This window comes from Astyanax mexicanus, chromosome 1 (assembly GCF_023375975.1).
Source record: "Astyanax mexicanus isolate ESR-SI-001 chromosome 1, AstMex3_surface, whole genome shotgun sequence".
NCBI lineage: Eukaryota > Metazoa > Chordata > Actinopteri > Characiformes > Acestrorhamphidae > Astyanax > Astyanax mexicanus.
The window spans coordinates 61,571,897-61,587,003 of NC_064408.1; the positions used below are offsets into that span (position 1 = coordinate 61,571,897).

The 15,107-nt window shown below is 39.0% G+C and overlaps 1 protein-coding gene across 2 annotated transcripts in view; it reads right to left on the reverse strand.

The window, feature by feature from the left end:
• Positions 1-15,107, reverse strand: part of plpp3 (phospholipid phosphatase 3) — a 48,039-nt gene that overhangs the window by 8,699 nt on the left and 24,233 nt on the right. For both annotated transcript variants that reach the window (XM_007260661.4, XM_007260660.4), the window contains exons 3-5: positions 12,508-12,788; positions 11,607-11,664; positions 1,214-1,390 (exon numbers count right to left, since the gene is read on the reverse strand). In XM_007260661.4, coding sequence (XP_007260723.3) covers positions 1,214-1,390; positions 11,607-11,664; positions 12,508-12,788 — 516 coding nt within the window. The remainder of the gene's footprint in view (positions 1-1,213; positions 1,391-11,606; positions 11,665-12,507; positions 12,789-15,107) is intronic.

The window sequence follows — 15,107 nt, forward strand, 5'->3', positions numbered from 1 at the left end:
TATGTTCTGGATTTGTGTGCCCAGTTGCACAGAAACTATTACAGTGCATGCAACAATAAAGGCAGCACTGTTCTTTTTTATACAGTAATATATATAATAGGTAAGACAGTGCAAAAAGGTAATTTAGGATTAATAAAGAAGATGAGTAATAGGGGCATTTATGGTCTACTAAAATTACCCAAGAGCAAAACATATTAATATCTTGGAGCCAATAAAAATTAGCCATCCCAATGTGAAAAAAAATCCAAAATAATTAGCAGTGTCATTTCTCTTTTAAATGTAGCCTTCTTCTTCTTCTGCCCTCCCTCCACCCATCCTCCAATCCCTTCCTTTGCCCGGAGTAAATTTTCCCAGGCACCATCCAGCTTAGTGAAGTTCTTTTGGCTACTGTAAACATCTGGCACGAGCCGAGGTGACATGTGTCTCAAGTAGCGTAGAAGCAATGAAGTGCAGAAATTATTATTTTTCCATCTCTCTCCTTCTGAACCTCTTCTTTCTTTCCTCTCTACTTTCTGCCTTTTTGAAAAACAGCCTTCTTGCTACTGCTGCGTTGCCCAGAGGCTCCATGCAGGCAATATGCTCCTCATTAGTGAGATTTGCTGCTTTTGTAACGGCTGGACAACTTAGTGGACAGAGAGGGAGTGAAAGGGAGAGAAAGAACGAAAAAAGAGAGAGAGCGGGTCTAAGGAATGGGCTGGTTTGTTTCCAGTGAATTCTGTGGTTCAATTCCAAACTCAGACTCCAACTGGTCTTCTGTCCTTTTTTGACATGCACGAAAAATAGGCAACAACAGCCCATGATAATTGTCAATTGCCTCTCACTGTGTGACAAGCTTTTTTGGCCAAGCGCTCACCACAAAGTGCTTCCGGCCAATCACAAGAAAAAGAGCATGATAAATTCTTAGTGGGGTGAATGTGCCAGCTCATAAAATCCGGGGCAAAGCAGGTGGTAAGAGACAGGGCAAACTATGACACTTGCATGTTCACTCAGCCCATTTACTGTAGGTGCTGTTGCCATCACAGTTTGAATAAAGTGACTTTTAAACCGCCATAATCTTTTTAAACTTGAAAATATGTTTGTGGGCACAATATGCACAGGCCATACTTACAGAGTAGGGCCACATCTAGGTCCCATAGGGTTTGTATGTATGTTTGTATGAGGGGAAAAAGAAAGATAGAAAGACAGAGAGTGGTGAAGGGAGAGAGATACTCACTATGCAGTAGGCCACAAGTGCTCCTTGTACAAATCCAGCCAGCACGTCAGTCGGGTGGTGCTTGTGGTCAGAGACGCGGGACAGACCAGTGTAGAAGGCCATCATCAACAGAGTGAACTGGAGGAGAGGCCTCAGGAGTCGAGCTCCACGCCATGTGAACCGAGACTGCAGGTAGAACTGCAGACAGAGAGAGAGAGAGAGAGAGAAAAAACAGGGTGAGGTGTAAGCAACAGAAACAGCACAGGACTGTTTGACTCTTTCTATTAAATGTGTTTACAGTCAGCAACCCCCCCCCCCCCACACACACACACACAATGTCACACTGATAAAAGGCACAGTCTTCTTTAAACTTAAAAGAAACTTAAAGCTACAGGACAGCTGAGAAGTAATACTGTAGGTCACCATTAAGGTAACAATATAGGACTACAGAACAGTAACACTACAGGACAGCTGAAGAGTAACACTTAAGGACAGCAGAAAAGTAAAACTACAGGGCAGCTGAAAAGTATCATTACAGGACAGCAGAAAAGTAACATTACAGGACAGCAGAACAGTAACATTACAGTAAAAGCTAAAAAGTAACACTAAAGGACAACTGAAAAGTAACATGTCAGAACAGCAGAAAAGTAACACTTCAGGAGAGCAGAAAAGTAACATTATAGGACTACAGAACAGTAACACTACAGGAGAGCAAAAAAAGTAACACTACAGGACAGTGCCAAAGTACCAGTATTGGACAACAGGGCAAAGTGTTACCCAACACTTCAGGACATTTATCAGTAACGTGATTGGATGTTTTTAAGGAAAAGCCTAATCCTTTCTTACCATCACAACCCAAAAACAAAAAAATACAATAGTTAATATAAAAGTAGCTTTCTGAAAGCAGAAACCCTCGTCAGGGCAAGAAAACAGTGACAGTGTGAGAAAGAGGAAGAGAGAGAGTAAGGGATATGTTGAGGAAGGGGCTGGCTGGTCTGTGGTTATGGGGGTCAGGGGCACAGGGGTAAGTGGGGGGTCAGTGTTGCGATGACGCAGTAAAGCAAAAAGGGCCTCTCGTACAGGTCAATGTAAAAGCCATTCATTTCCTGCATTCCCCATCCTGACCCCGACCATCAATCAGTAACATAAGGACAACTTCCCTTACGTACAACACGGAGGTGCAGCATTAACATACTCAAGTCACACACACAGAAACGAACAAAGGCCAAAGAAACAGAAGACCAAAGTGTTATACCAAACAAACAATAGCCTACAAGACAGGCGTCGCCTCCAGCGTGCAGTTTGCCAGCCGAGGTGTGGACGAGGTCAGCTACGTCTTCCTGGACAGTGCGTTGTTCACATTGCAGCCATTGTGTGTGCCACAGGGCAGGGTCCCTCCCTGAGGATGTTTGGGATTTGGAGTTTCCTCGCTACATCTCATGTGATGTCAAGCTTGGTGCAGCTATCTTCAAATCAGCAGCCAAATAGACAATTCTGGGCTAAAAATAAACACTGCTTGCACTGTTTTGATTGAAATATTTAGTTCCTGAGCTGTGCTTTTTAAACATTGTTATTTTTCGTTTTAATTCTTGATTCGATTTTTTGTTTTGTAAACTGGTATTATGTCTTTGCGTTATGTCATTTTGCCAAATACTGTTGTGTTTATATGCTTTTATTTTACGCCGGCAATGAAGCACTGTGAATTTTTCTAAGATAAGTGCTGTTCTTCTTCTTATGATTAATATTAAATGTACGACAAAGCTGCCAAATAGTTGGTGTCTCGTAGCGGTATAAGCACCTGCATAACCTTATTCATTCAGCTGCTCTTATCTGCTAATCCACCATTTAACCGCATTCATCACAGCAGAAAGATGATGCACCGATAAGTGTGTGAGAATTTCCCGCACAGTGCCTGTCTCAGACAGATTAAACTACGGTGTGCTAGCTCAGTACCCACTCATGACACAACCTGCAGGCCTTACAGGGAAAAAGACCCAAACAATTATTACTGCATCCTGACTCAGCAACCTGAAAAAACATACCTTTACTTTACTTTACTCTCTCTCTCACTCTCTCTTTCTTCTTTTTCTAATGTCTTCAATTTCTTTTATTCCCAAGTCATTGCATTTGACTGAACATCAGTCAAAGGCCAAATCAACAGCACTTTTTGGAAGCAATCTAAGCCTGAGATTTGATGAAAGTTTTATATGAACATTTTTATTAGTTCTGAACACTGCTCTGATGGTTTGGCCACTTACTCCTTAATATCTGACCCACAATCCCTCGTAAACAGCAAATTTCACTAGCATTAAAAAATCCAAAGTCTTGACTGACGCTGGATTGAATGTCATAGCTTTTGATTTGCACATTCCGTTCGGCCTGTGCAGAAACAAGACCCACTACTGGCAGGGCTTTTCTAAGCTAGAACACAGTGTTATTTTCACCACTGACTTTCTCTAAAAACAATCAAACATATGGGAAGAGGAATTAGGAAACAAACATGCAAATAAAGCATCTGAGGGTGGAACTTTTCCCACGGAAAGCAAACGCAGCAAGGGTGCTCTCCGTCCAAAACGTTGTGGTCTGGTGAGAATGTCCTTAACGGAATTAGTCTCAGAACTGCCAGTTGTAAAACTGTGACAACAAAGACAGAAAGAAAATCTCTTTATGGGAAGATCCATAGAGTGATTCATACAGGCTTCACATGTGGTGAATTCAAATTACTCTAAAAATGCCTTTTGTTCGTCACTGGCTTTTAACTGCTGGTTTTCTGTATGCAAATTTAGTATTAGTAGTGGTCACCTTTAAGCAACATAAATAAGGAGACTGTAGTAAACTGTATTAGAGCCAGGTCTCTTTTGAGGCTACATAATCAAAAGATTGATAAGGTGGACAAGTAAGATGGTCATTTTGAGAAGTGGGACTGAAGGGATGGCCTTGTATCCTGTGTATTACATGTCAAAGCAGGCCCTGTTCCCAGAAGGTAGTGTTTATAGTTGTGTTTATTTAGTTTAGTGCTTATTTATTGGGTAGAGCATTCAGACTGGCTCCTACACGTACGCAGTGATGAATACAATTAAATAAACCGCAGATATAAACACAGGGACTCGATCGTAGTGAACTTAATCTCCCGAAAATCTGTCACACTGATACAGTGATATAACCACTGCAGGCCTGCCAGTGAAGTGAAATGAAATGGAAAATTGGGGGACAGTTAATAGCTCTCTCTCTCCCTCTTTTTTTTTCCCCTCTCTCTCTCTCGCCTGCTGGCTAATGTTACACAATGCTGTGCAATCCCAGGAATGCTGTTGCCTTTCACTCTGAACATAAACAACTGTCCACAAAACAAACAAGTCAACCGGAGCCTCGGGACAGTGTACATCAAGCACTCATTAACACACACACACACACACACACACACACACACACACACACACACACACACAGGAGAGGAATGTTGCACTAATCCACCACTAATGCTAAAACCGAACATATAAATCTGCAATGTAGCCCATGGCAATTATCTGCTAAAAGATCAAGAGCCGGCAATTAGCAGTCTGGGGCACGAGCAGAAGGAGAAAATGCAATTGTCTAGACAGGGATGCAGAGCAGTACTGAGGAACAAATACCAGGTCATACAGAGGTGTGACTCACAATAACTACATAACCTATTTGTGCAATTTTGGAACAGTATAAAGAAGCATCTAAGCAGTGTTGAGGGGAAATAGTCATAGAAAATAGCTTTGACTAAGAAAATTAAGGAAATTTAAAGCACATGTGATGTAAACGTTTTAAAATTGTACCTACATTCTTAATACTGATATACAAAGAGTAATAAAAACTATAGTGGAACCCTTTTTGGTACTACATAGAACCAATTTTAAGAAGGTCAACAATTATACATTTTGGGGTTTCATGAATAAAAAGAAACATTTCTCCAGACAAAGAAGAAACATTTAAAAATTAAGTGTTTTTTTTTGGGTTGTCATTGTTCTATACGGAACATTTACCTTTACTAAAGAACTAAAGCTTTAAAAGACCCTTTATTTAAAAAATTAGGTTGCCCATACATATGCATATAATATTAATTGATATTAATCATCAATGTAAAGTAACTACAGATTGGGATTTATTCTAAACTTGTAATGTAACTCCATTTCATTAAAACAGAGACAGTAGTATTAAGCACATTAGCTGTGCACAGACAGTCAGGGAGCTGATAAAGCAGAGGGCCTGAAGACGCTCTGCTAGAATCAGAGATAGTCCTTAGCTATCAGAGTTTAGATAAGCTCAGCGTGGCGTGGACACACAGACTTGCAGCAGCCTGTGTTCAGATGCCTTGATCTTCTTTAAGACCCATTCAGACTTCAGTGCGGATGTCAGACAAAGTGCGTCCCTGATACTCTTATCCCAGCGTGTGGTGTGACGAGTACACTCGCACACTAACTAACACACCCACACACACCATTAACACTCTAAAAAGACACAACACTGCTGCTATACAGCAGATAAGACGCTTTGTCCTGCTGAGATTCTCTCCCATGCCTTCCCTGCAGGCAAGTGGAGCATGCTGCCATCTGATACTCAGGGCAGGATAGTTTGAATGTCCTGGCTGAGACAATGGAAAAGCTCCTGGAGGGGTATTTTTAAACCCCGCTGCTGTTTTTGGTCTACTAACTCCTCAGCCTCCATGCATGGCCATGGGCAAGCACTGAAGCAGCACTCAGTAAATATTTGGAGCGACTGTTAGGATCTACCGTCCAAGTTTGCTGGATACAGACAGACAATACAGAAGAACAAGGTGGGAAACTGGGGGAAAAGAGAAAAAGGATCAAAAACAAAAGACCATGAAACAAGTAAATGTTTCACGACACATTTTCTTCTCTTCTTCTTTTAAAGATTTAACACATTAATACTAAACCTCATGTCCACCAAAGGGTCTTCCTTAGTATAAATAATGTTCTTTGGATAAATACAGATAAATTACAGCTAAAAAATGATGAGTTTCTTTGATTTTACCAATTTGAAAACCTCTGGAATATAATCAAGAGAAAGATGGATGATCACAAGCCATCATACCAGGCTAAATTTGCTTGAATATTGGCACCAGGAGTGGCATAAAGTTATCCAAAAGAAGTGTGTAAGACTGGTGGAGAAGAACATGCCAAGATGCATAAAAACTGTGATTAAACCAGGGTTATTCCACCACAAATATTGATTTCTGAACTCTTAAAACCTTTATGAATATGAACTTGTTTTCTTTGCATTATTTGAGGTCTGAAAGCTCTGCATCTTTTTGTTATTTCAGACATTTCCCATTTTACTGCAAATAAATGCTCTAAATGACAATATTTTTATTTGAAATTTGGAAGAACTGTTGTCCGGAGTTTATAGAATAAAACAACAATGGTTATTTTATTCAAGCATATACCTGTAAATAGCAAAATCAGAGAAACTGATTCAAAAACTTAAATTCTTTATTTTATTCCAGATATTTTTTAAGTATGTTTTTTTTTACTGCAAGTTAAAATATACTTAATAGGTAGCCATTTTTTCTGAGGATAAAAGGCCCAGCATAAAGTGTAAGGTGTGTATGATCACTATGCACCAGGTGTCTAATGTTTATTTATACCCCACCTAATTAGTGCATCCAATCACTTTAATATGCACTCACTGCTGACACAGATGTGCAAAAATGTGCACACACACAGCTTCTCTAATCTCTATAGAAAAGTGCTGCCAATAGAACAGGACCCAAGTATAAGCTGAGTATGTTCTCTGGAATGATTAAGCTCCATCCAGTACTTTTGGGTTGAGTTGGGTAAATAAGGTGTAAGGATAAGGTGGGGTGGTGATCATCCAACATTTTGACTACATAAACAAATTTGTATTAACAAATGTTAATATTTTATTAACATTTTATTAAGTTCTATGTAAAGGATGTTGATTAAAATTATTGTACTATTGTAGGTTCCAGACTGTTTGGGATATAAAAAGATAAAACCTGCTTAAAATAAATACTACAAAAACATCCATTACAAACCCTTGGAAAAGCTAGATGTTCCTAAACTGTATCCAAAATGACCACATCCTCTTCTCCTCAGAAAAAAAACAAAAAGCGGGAAATACAGAGCGAGAACGAAGGGAGGGGGTGTGTGTTTTCTTCACAGTGTTTTGAGCAGACTTGTTTTCATGGTGTTTTCATGCAGTATTGTTGAATTGTTGTGTTGATCATCCGCCACAACTGGGCTTGCCATGCTCTGAGAGTCAGGCCTACAGCTCCATTTCTGCGCTTTTCTCGCCAGTTCTGACTTTTCCACTGGGGCTTTCCACACCCTAACCTCAGGTCAGGTCTGAAGAAGCCAACACAGGGAAGTGGGCTTTCTTTCAGTGCAACCACAACACTGGAATGATGAATGCAGTCCACAACATGTGAGTCCTCCGAGTCAAATCAACCACTGTCACCAACTTCTCTCAGGCTTTTGTTCAGTGCTCCTCTGCGGAGTCGTCTCATTCCCTCTCTAGGGAGGCAGGCAGCTGGCTGTTTGCCATGCTCTCCATGCTCGTGTCGCCGTGTGGTTTAGGCCAAAGAGGACGCCTCCTTCTGCTTCAGGCCAAACCAGAACATATGGGCTGAGAGACTAGAGGTTAGAGGGAGGCTAGAAAATACCCAATCCCAAAGCCACTGAAATCCCCACAGACACGGCCACGCCAGCACACACTCGTCTACTGCCCCGAGTCAGCCATCCATCAGCATGCTATTTAATGTCACTTAGACGGCTGGTTAAAGTTCCCAGAGCTAAGAGCTATGGGATGCGTCCTCAGAGAGCTGTGCTGTACCAATCCCAATCATCCCAATCACTGACCTCTGTGGAAACTGGCGTGTTAAAGAAGTCCTGGATCAGCCAAGATATTTGGTGTCAAAATGTTATTCCTCGGTTTTGTGCTGGAGCTTTAAGGCTCGGATGGCTAACAAGTCATGAAAGTTTACTTATTAAATAGACAAGAAGATGCTGCAGAGCTAAAACAACAGTAACAACCATGTTAAAAGTTGAAATATGTGAATAAACAAGTCAGTTCGTGATTACTAAACAACTTGCAAGTGCAAAATAAGTGCAACTTGAGGAAGTTTAAGATCATTTGCGTTGATTGCATTCAAGTTTGCCTTTGCGAACTTTCCATGCTATCTGGAAGGATCTAATACATGATATATTAGTATATTAACACCTCTCATAATGTGTAATTTATTACATTATGCCATATAACACTTTATTTGTTTAGAGCAGTATATTCTCTGGCATATATTTTAGATTAAACTGCTCATTATCAGTAATTAAACATACAGGTAAGTCCAATTAAAAAGAAATATAAATATATGGGAGCTGAGTCGGATCGAGATCAGATCACATTATGTCATATAACACTTCGACAGACATATTAAATATTAAAAACAGTAGTTTTAAAAGTACCAAAACCTGCTTGTTTTTTTTTTACCTGAAAAAAAGCTAGTATTTAGGTAAAGCAGCAGTATTATGTTAGAATGGGTGTTTCTTGTTCTCCTCCTACATTCAGGAAGTGTATTTTGAGCTTTGAGCCAATAGTAAAGGACATGCTTTACACATGCATTTCTGGGCAAGCAGAGAGGTGCAGAACTGTCACTGAAAGTGAACGCAGCATGTGTTATTAAAGGATTTTACACAAATATTACTTGGATTGTCTTGATTGCTACAACCATTCATACAATAGATTCATTGCAGAACACTATTCCTTAAATACATCACATAGCAAGAGCTATTCATTGTACAGCTCAAATACAAAACAAAATATACCACAACAAGGAGCAGAATCAACATTGATCTCTGACTGATTTTGAGGGGAATCCCTGATGTCTAAACCCAAGCTATGTTTTTTTTTTCTCATCTCTGGTTTCAATACATTCTAATCCTCTCCATTCAACGTATCCTTTTAATCTTCTTCCATTCTACCTCTGATACAAATATAATCATGTAAGACACACAAGACTTTGTCTCATATAGTGAAGTGAGTACATCATCTATAAATGTCCTGAATGGAAATTTCTCCTCTACTGTAAGTGAGAAAACCAGTAAGACGTTAGCTGATGGGGGTCTGCGGGACGTCTGGCCACGCTGTGGTGGAGTTGAGGGTAAAGTAAACAGAAAGGAAAGAGTGACAGCGAGAGCTAGAGTCTACCCTCATCATGACATCACTGTCTGTCCCATGGCAGTGTATGCAGATAATGACAGGCGGAGAGGAGGAAGAAAGAGAGGGAGGGAAAAATATAGAACATTTCGTGTTGAAGTCAGCATGAGAGCCAAGAGCACTTATAACCCTATTACTATTTATGTCTTTTATGTTTTCTCCACATTTCCTTTTATGCCTTTCTTTTTTTTCCCTATTTTTTGTTATTACTTTAGTCCCGTAATTGGGCATGCACTATTGCGATCTCTTTTTGAATGTTAAATTGTTAAACTTTTAAAAATGCATATTGATACATATATGCATTAGTTACACATAACTTTTAGTCACGTAAATTTTTTGATGCTTTACATCATTTGAAGTATTGAAGAGGATAAATTTTGGTTTAAACAATGGTTGTATGGTGAGGCAGAAATGTACTATGCTTCAAGGTGAACTAAGAATCCATATACTGTAAGCAGATTAAATGTATAATATATAATACTAGCTGAAACAACAGTTACTGCTGCTATTGTTGGGAAGCAATATTCTGAAAAAAAATTTGCTTTAAATTGAAAAACAATTACATTTTGAAACAATATCATCACTTTGGAAGCAGTGAAGCATTTTACATGATTTCTAGGACACTAATCCTCGCAGTGACAGCATATGTACAACAGCAATGTGCTTATTTTATGTTTAATCACAATAGATAAAGTGTTCTAGGTGTATGTAGAAAAGCCACTTTAGATCACTTTAGTCACTGAACGCTCGACAGCTCTGGCGTGAGTTCTCCTTCTCCACGCCCGTTTCTTTTCGTCTGTATGAGGTGCAGCCGGAGACCCAGCTGGGGCTTCAAGGCTCGGAAGGCTGTCAAACTCACACATTAATTTAATGGCCGTTCGAGTTGTATTAGGGGGAACACAGGCTGAGTTAAAACAGCTTACCCCTACTAGCCCTCTGCGGCCACATGCACGCACACACACGTGAACCCTGGATCTCGCACTGTTGGCAGTGCTCATATCCCACTCTGCCCTCTCTCACACTCCTACTTAATCTCTCCAAACACGGGGGAACGCACAGCTGGCCACATCAATGAGCAAACTGGACCCTCAAATGGTGTTGGTTTACATGTAGATAAAGGGCTGTGTATCGGCAAGAGGTTACAATTAAATATATTGCAATGCTAATCAAAAATATATATATTGTTATATTAGGAAAATGTCTCCATAAAAAAAAAATCTAAATAGAGATTAAATATTATGCTATCTAGTGATTGGGGTTTAAAAAAAATAATAACTACTGTCTGATGCCAAACTTTGCATGAAAAATATTAATCAATCTAATTAATGAATTATCTACTTAGTTGAGTATACTAATATTTTTGTAAAACCCTAAACAGATATTACTGTATTAGCATAAGCACATTTTTCAAATGTTACAATCTTGCTATGAATTCCATTTATAGTGTTTTAAATACCCCTGCAGTACCTAATTACATTAAGACAATATATATATATATATATATATATATATATATATATATATATATATATATATATATATATATAATGTCGTATATTTAACATATATATGACATTCATATTACAATACAGAATTCTGAACATTTTTGAAGTGGGTGTAACAGGTTTGATCTACAGTCCAGAAACACCAATAGGCACAGGTTAGCAGGATGTGGGCAGGAATACATGTGTGCACACATGTGCGTGTTTGAGTGCGTTTCCTTGTGGTTTTGAAGTGGGTTTTGGACTGGCGGGTCATCTAATGAATTGACGTTTGAAGCAAGAGACCCTTAAGCAAAGAAAACAGCTTGAACATGGCCTCCCAACAGGTGGCAGAGAGAGGGGGCAAATAATCTGAGTGAGGGAGACAGAGAGAAAGAAAGAGAGAGACTGAAATAAAGAGAGAGAGAGAAAGAGTGGGGGAATGAGGACCGAAAAGGAGAGGAAGTTTCCACAGCTGCATAAATAAAAAACAGCTGGTCTGCGTCCACTGCAGGAGATGAACAAGGAAAACGAGAGTGAATCACATTTCACACCAAGTAGCCAGAAGGGTCATGCAGCCGAAAAGGAAATAAAATACAAAAAAAAAAAAACACTCTGAACACACTCACACCATCAGCCAATGAGAAGGAGAGTGCTTGTGTGTATGTGTGCGTGTGTGAATATAAATGTGCATCTGAGAAACAGGTACTTACTGCAAGGTACAGCATGGTGAACATTGAAAATGAGGCATGTCCAGAAAAGAAGGATTTCCTAAAAAGACAGAAAAAGCAACATGTGATCCTGCAATTATTGTGTATGGTGTGCTGATATGTGTATTTTATTATTGTGCATTAATATTAAACTGGGGTATAAATACAATTCAGTTGAATAAGGGAGTGGTTATCTATGGCCATGTAAAAAGTCTGATGTAATGTGATATTACAATATTTATCACTAGTAGCAAATAGGTTGGAATAAACAGAGAAAGTTTACAGAGAAGTTTGATTACGATCTGAATTTTATTAGAAATTTTGACAATAAAAACCCATTTCCAATGCAAATTGTATGAACATCTATAAAATACCTTATCTAATCAATTATATAATGTGCTTATATATATATATATATATATATATATATATATATATATATATATATATATATATATATATATATATATATATATATATATACGTGATTATACCACAGTTAGTTCCGACCCTGCAATGTGATTGGCTGAGAGGCATTTTATGAGTGACATTACCAGCCAATAACGTACTGTAACCGAAGCTCTCGAGGTATTACTCCGCCACATACAGGTAACCTTATTTTTTATATCCAAACAGATCATATTTTCTCGTCCTCTTTATCTTAAACTGTGGAACTGTGGTATAATCGCAATAATACACTTAAGGTTGATGCTATAACATGTAATATTGCCAATATTATACGTTCCCTCTCATGTATTATTGCTTAATTAGATTTGAACACATTTTAAAAAAGAGCAATAACTAAAGACTTCTGATGCTAATACGACTATTAGTTGGTAAGTGTTTGTGTGTGTGACTGAGCTTATGAGTGCATGTGTGAGTGAGCGGTGTGTGACGGTCTTACCTGGCCTCCTGCACTTTGCTGGAATTACCCTGGCAGGTGTACTCGGTGATGTAGCCGAGGGAGCAGTTGATAGTGGTGTAGTCTGGTTTGCACACATCCAGGAAGTGTGGCCTCATGCGGCCCACCGACACCTTGGCTATGTCCGTGAAGGACTGGCTGACCGCGCAGCCGAAGATAAACACGCCCACCTGCCTGTAGAGGGCAGAGACGTAGGGGTTGCCCACAAAAGACTGGGTGCCCTGCTTCAGGTAGTGGATCCTATAGCACTCACCGATCACAATCTGGAGGTGTGGAGCATAGGAGATACATCAGACACCAGACATCATCAGAGGATCAGACGTCAGACACCAGACACCACTGTCTGGAATCTGACATCAGACATTAAAAGTTTGGAATCGATGTTTTTTAGCAATGTAAAGTCAATTTGCTTGGAGAAACATCACTCTTTGGTATTGCATTTAAATCTGCAATACTTTGCAATAAATAACCCACAGTATTTATGCGACACCTGATTCCAAACTTTGAAACAACAGAACTGAGTTAGACTGTCAAATTACACATCAACAACTCATAATGGTCAAATCTCAGACATGCAAAAATGAGTGTTAGATCTACATGCAGATGTAATTAATTGGGGAAAGCACACTTGAAAATGAATATGACAGTGAAAAGGAGATGACAGAGTGACAGAAACAGGGGAAGAGGTTCATGAGTACGAGCATGGACTGCCTCTCCAGTCAATGGAGACATTTACTCATGGCATTTATATGGAATGGAATATAGACCTCTGTAAAGGTGAACAGCTGTGTTTTAATGAGCATGTGACTGAGTGAATGAATGAACAAACAAATGAATGTGTGTAAATGGGGGCCTACAGGGGGGAGTGTAAGGTATTCCCTAGTAAAGCAAAAGCAAAACGACTGTAATGGGGTTGGCTTGATCTGTAAATGATCACACTCATCACAGGTTCCAAAGTGTGACCAAAGTGAAGCCTTGTATAGCCACAGTGTTCAAAAGAATACCCCAGTTGATACAGTGTAAAACCAGAGATGCCTTTTTACCAATAAGATTGTGTGGTCAGTAATATTGGATATAACACTACTAGAGGAATAATATTTGACACAAAATCATCATACTCTTAACAGACTATGCTGTTTAGTAAACGAGTAGGTTATTGGTTTTATTAACAATTATCAGTTTAATTAATTCATTAAATATTAGATTTTTTTTCATACTTGTTTTTTTGTTCAACCTTTTTACAGTAACTCTACTACAGTTAAGTATACAAAAATAAAAACATCTAAAAACAGCTATTTCAGCACAGTTTAAAGCTACATTTAAATTATAACCATCACATTGAGGTTAAATGTCTTATTTCTCTCATTCTGTCTCTCCCTCCCTCCCTCCCTCCCTCCCTCTCTCCCTCTCTCTCTCTGTTATTGAGTCTTTTTCACACTCTAGTGGAAAGCTGTTGTGGTGGCAGTGAAGACATGCTCTCCCAGAGGCCTTAACCAAACTGGGACTGGAGACACTACTAATTATGTACAGCTGTGTGTATAGTGCAAACACACACACATTAATCCCTGCGATTGAGACCCTTTCTGGTTTAAACACTATGTAGGCATGTCTCTGTATGGTTAGGTGCAAAGCCAAGTAATGTTCCTGGCACATATTTGACAATTTTTCTGATTTTCCACTATATACCACAGCAGCTTTAACATCAGAGACATGCTATTCATTTCAACATTTTGCTATTCTTGCTACTTTACTCCCTTGTTTACACAGATAACTTGCTCACATGCTGGACACAAAGTGTCCCTGAAAGTGTGCTGCTGTCCGATTTTACTTTGTTTCCTCGCTGTGTGCCAGAACAGTGCTGGCGTGGGTTTTGCTGTATTTCAGGAAGCTGTCGCTGTTCGCCGGCTGTTGCTGATGCTATTAAAGTTCTGTGCTCTAATAAAGATCAGTCAGCGGCCAACAGCTGCAGCGCTATGTATATCTGCAGAATCTGACCTGGTTCGATCTGCCATTCTTTCTTTATCTGCAACATGTTCTCTATTGGTATGCTTTACATTTTGATGTTTGAAATGACAAACAACAAACAGATGGTAGCTTGATTCTGATTGAGCCACCATTCTTGCTCATGATGATTAATTATAGGGACCAAGATTATTGCTGGGAATATATATTGATCTGAAGTAGTCACTTTGGCGCTAGAAATGTGAAATATAGTGCTTAGTGATATAAAATGAAGTCACTGATGAAAAGCACCACTGTTATAAACACCTAAAGCTACTAAAGCTCTAACAGCATCTCCTATAAAACACTACAAACTAGATAGAGAGGTCTGTAAGGTGTTTTGTATTATGAAAATAAGTCCTAAAATATATATGTAGAAAGCTGAATGTGTCAAAGACTGGTAGTATGAAGATGTTATTAGCTGTAAGCTACATTAGCTATATAGCTCCAGTGCAAATCTAAAGGAACAAACCTAAAACAAAAAATCTGAACTAAATTGTAATAATTTTCAAATCTAAACTAAACTGAAGTTCTGCTGGCTTCATGGCAGCAATCTACTCATCATCTCTGTTAAATTATTT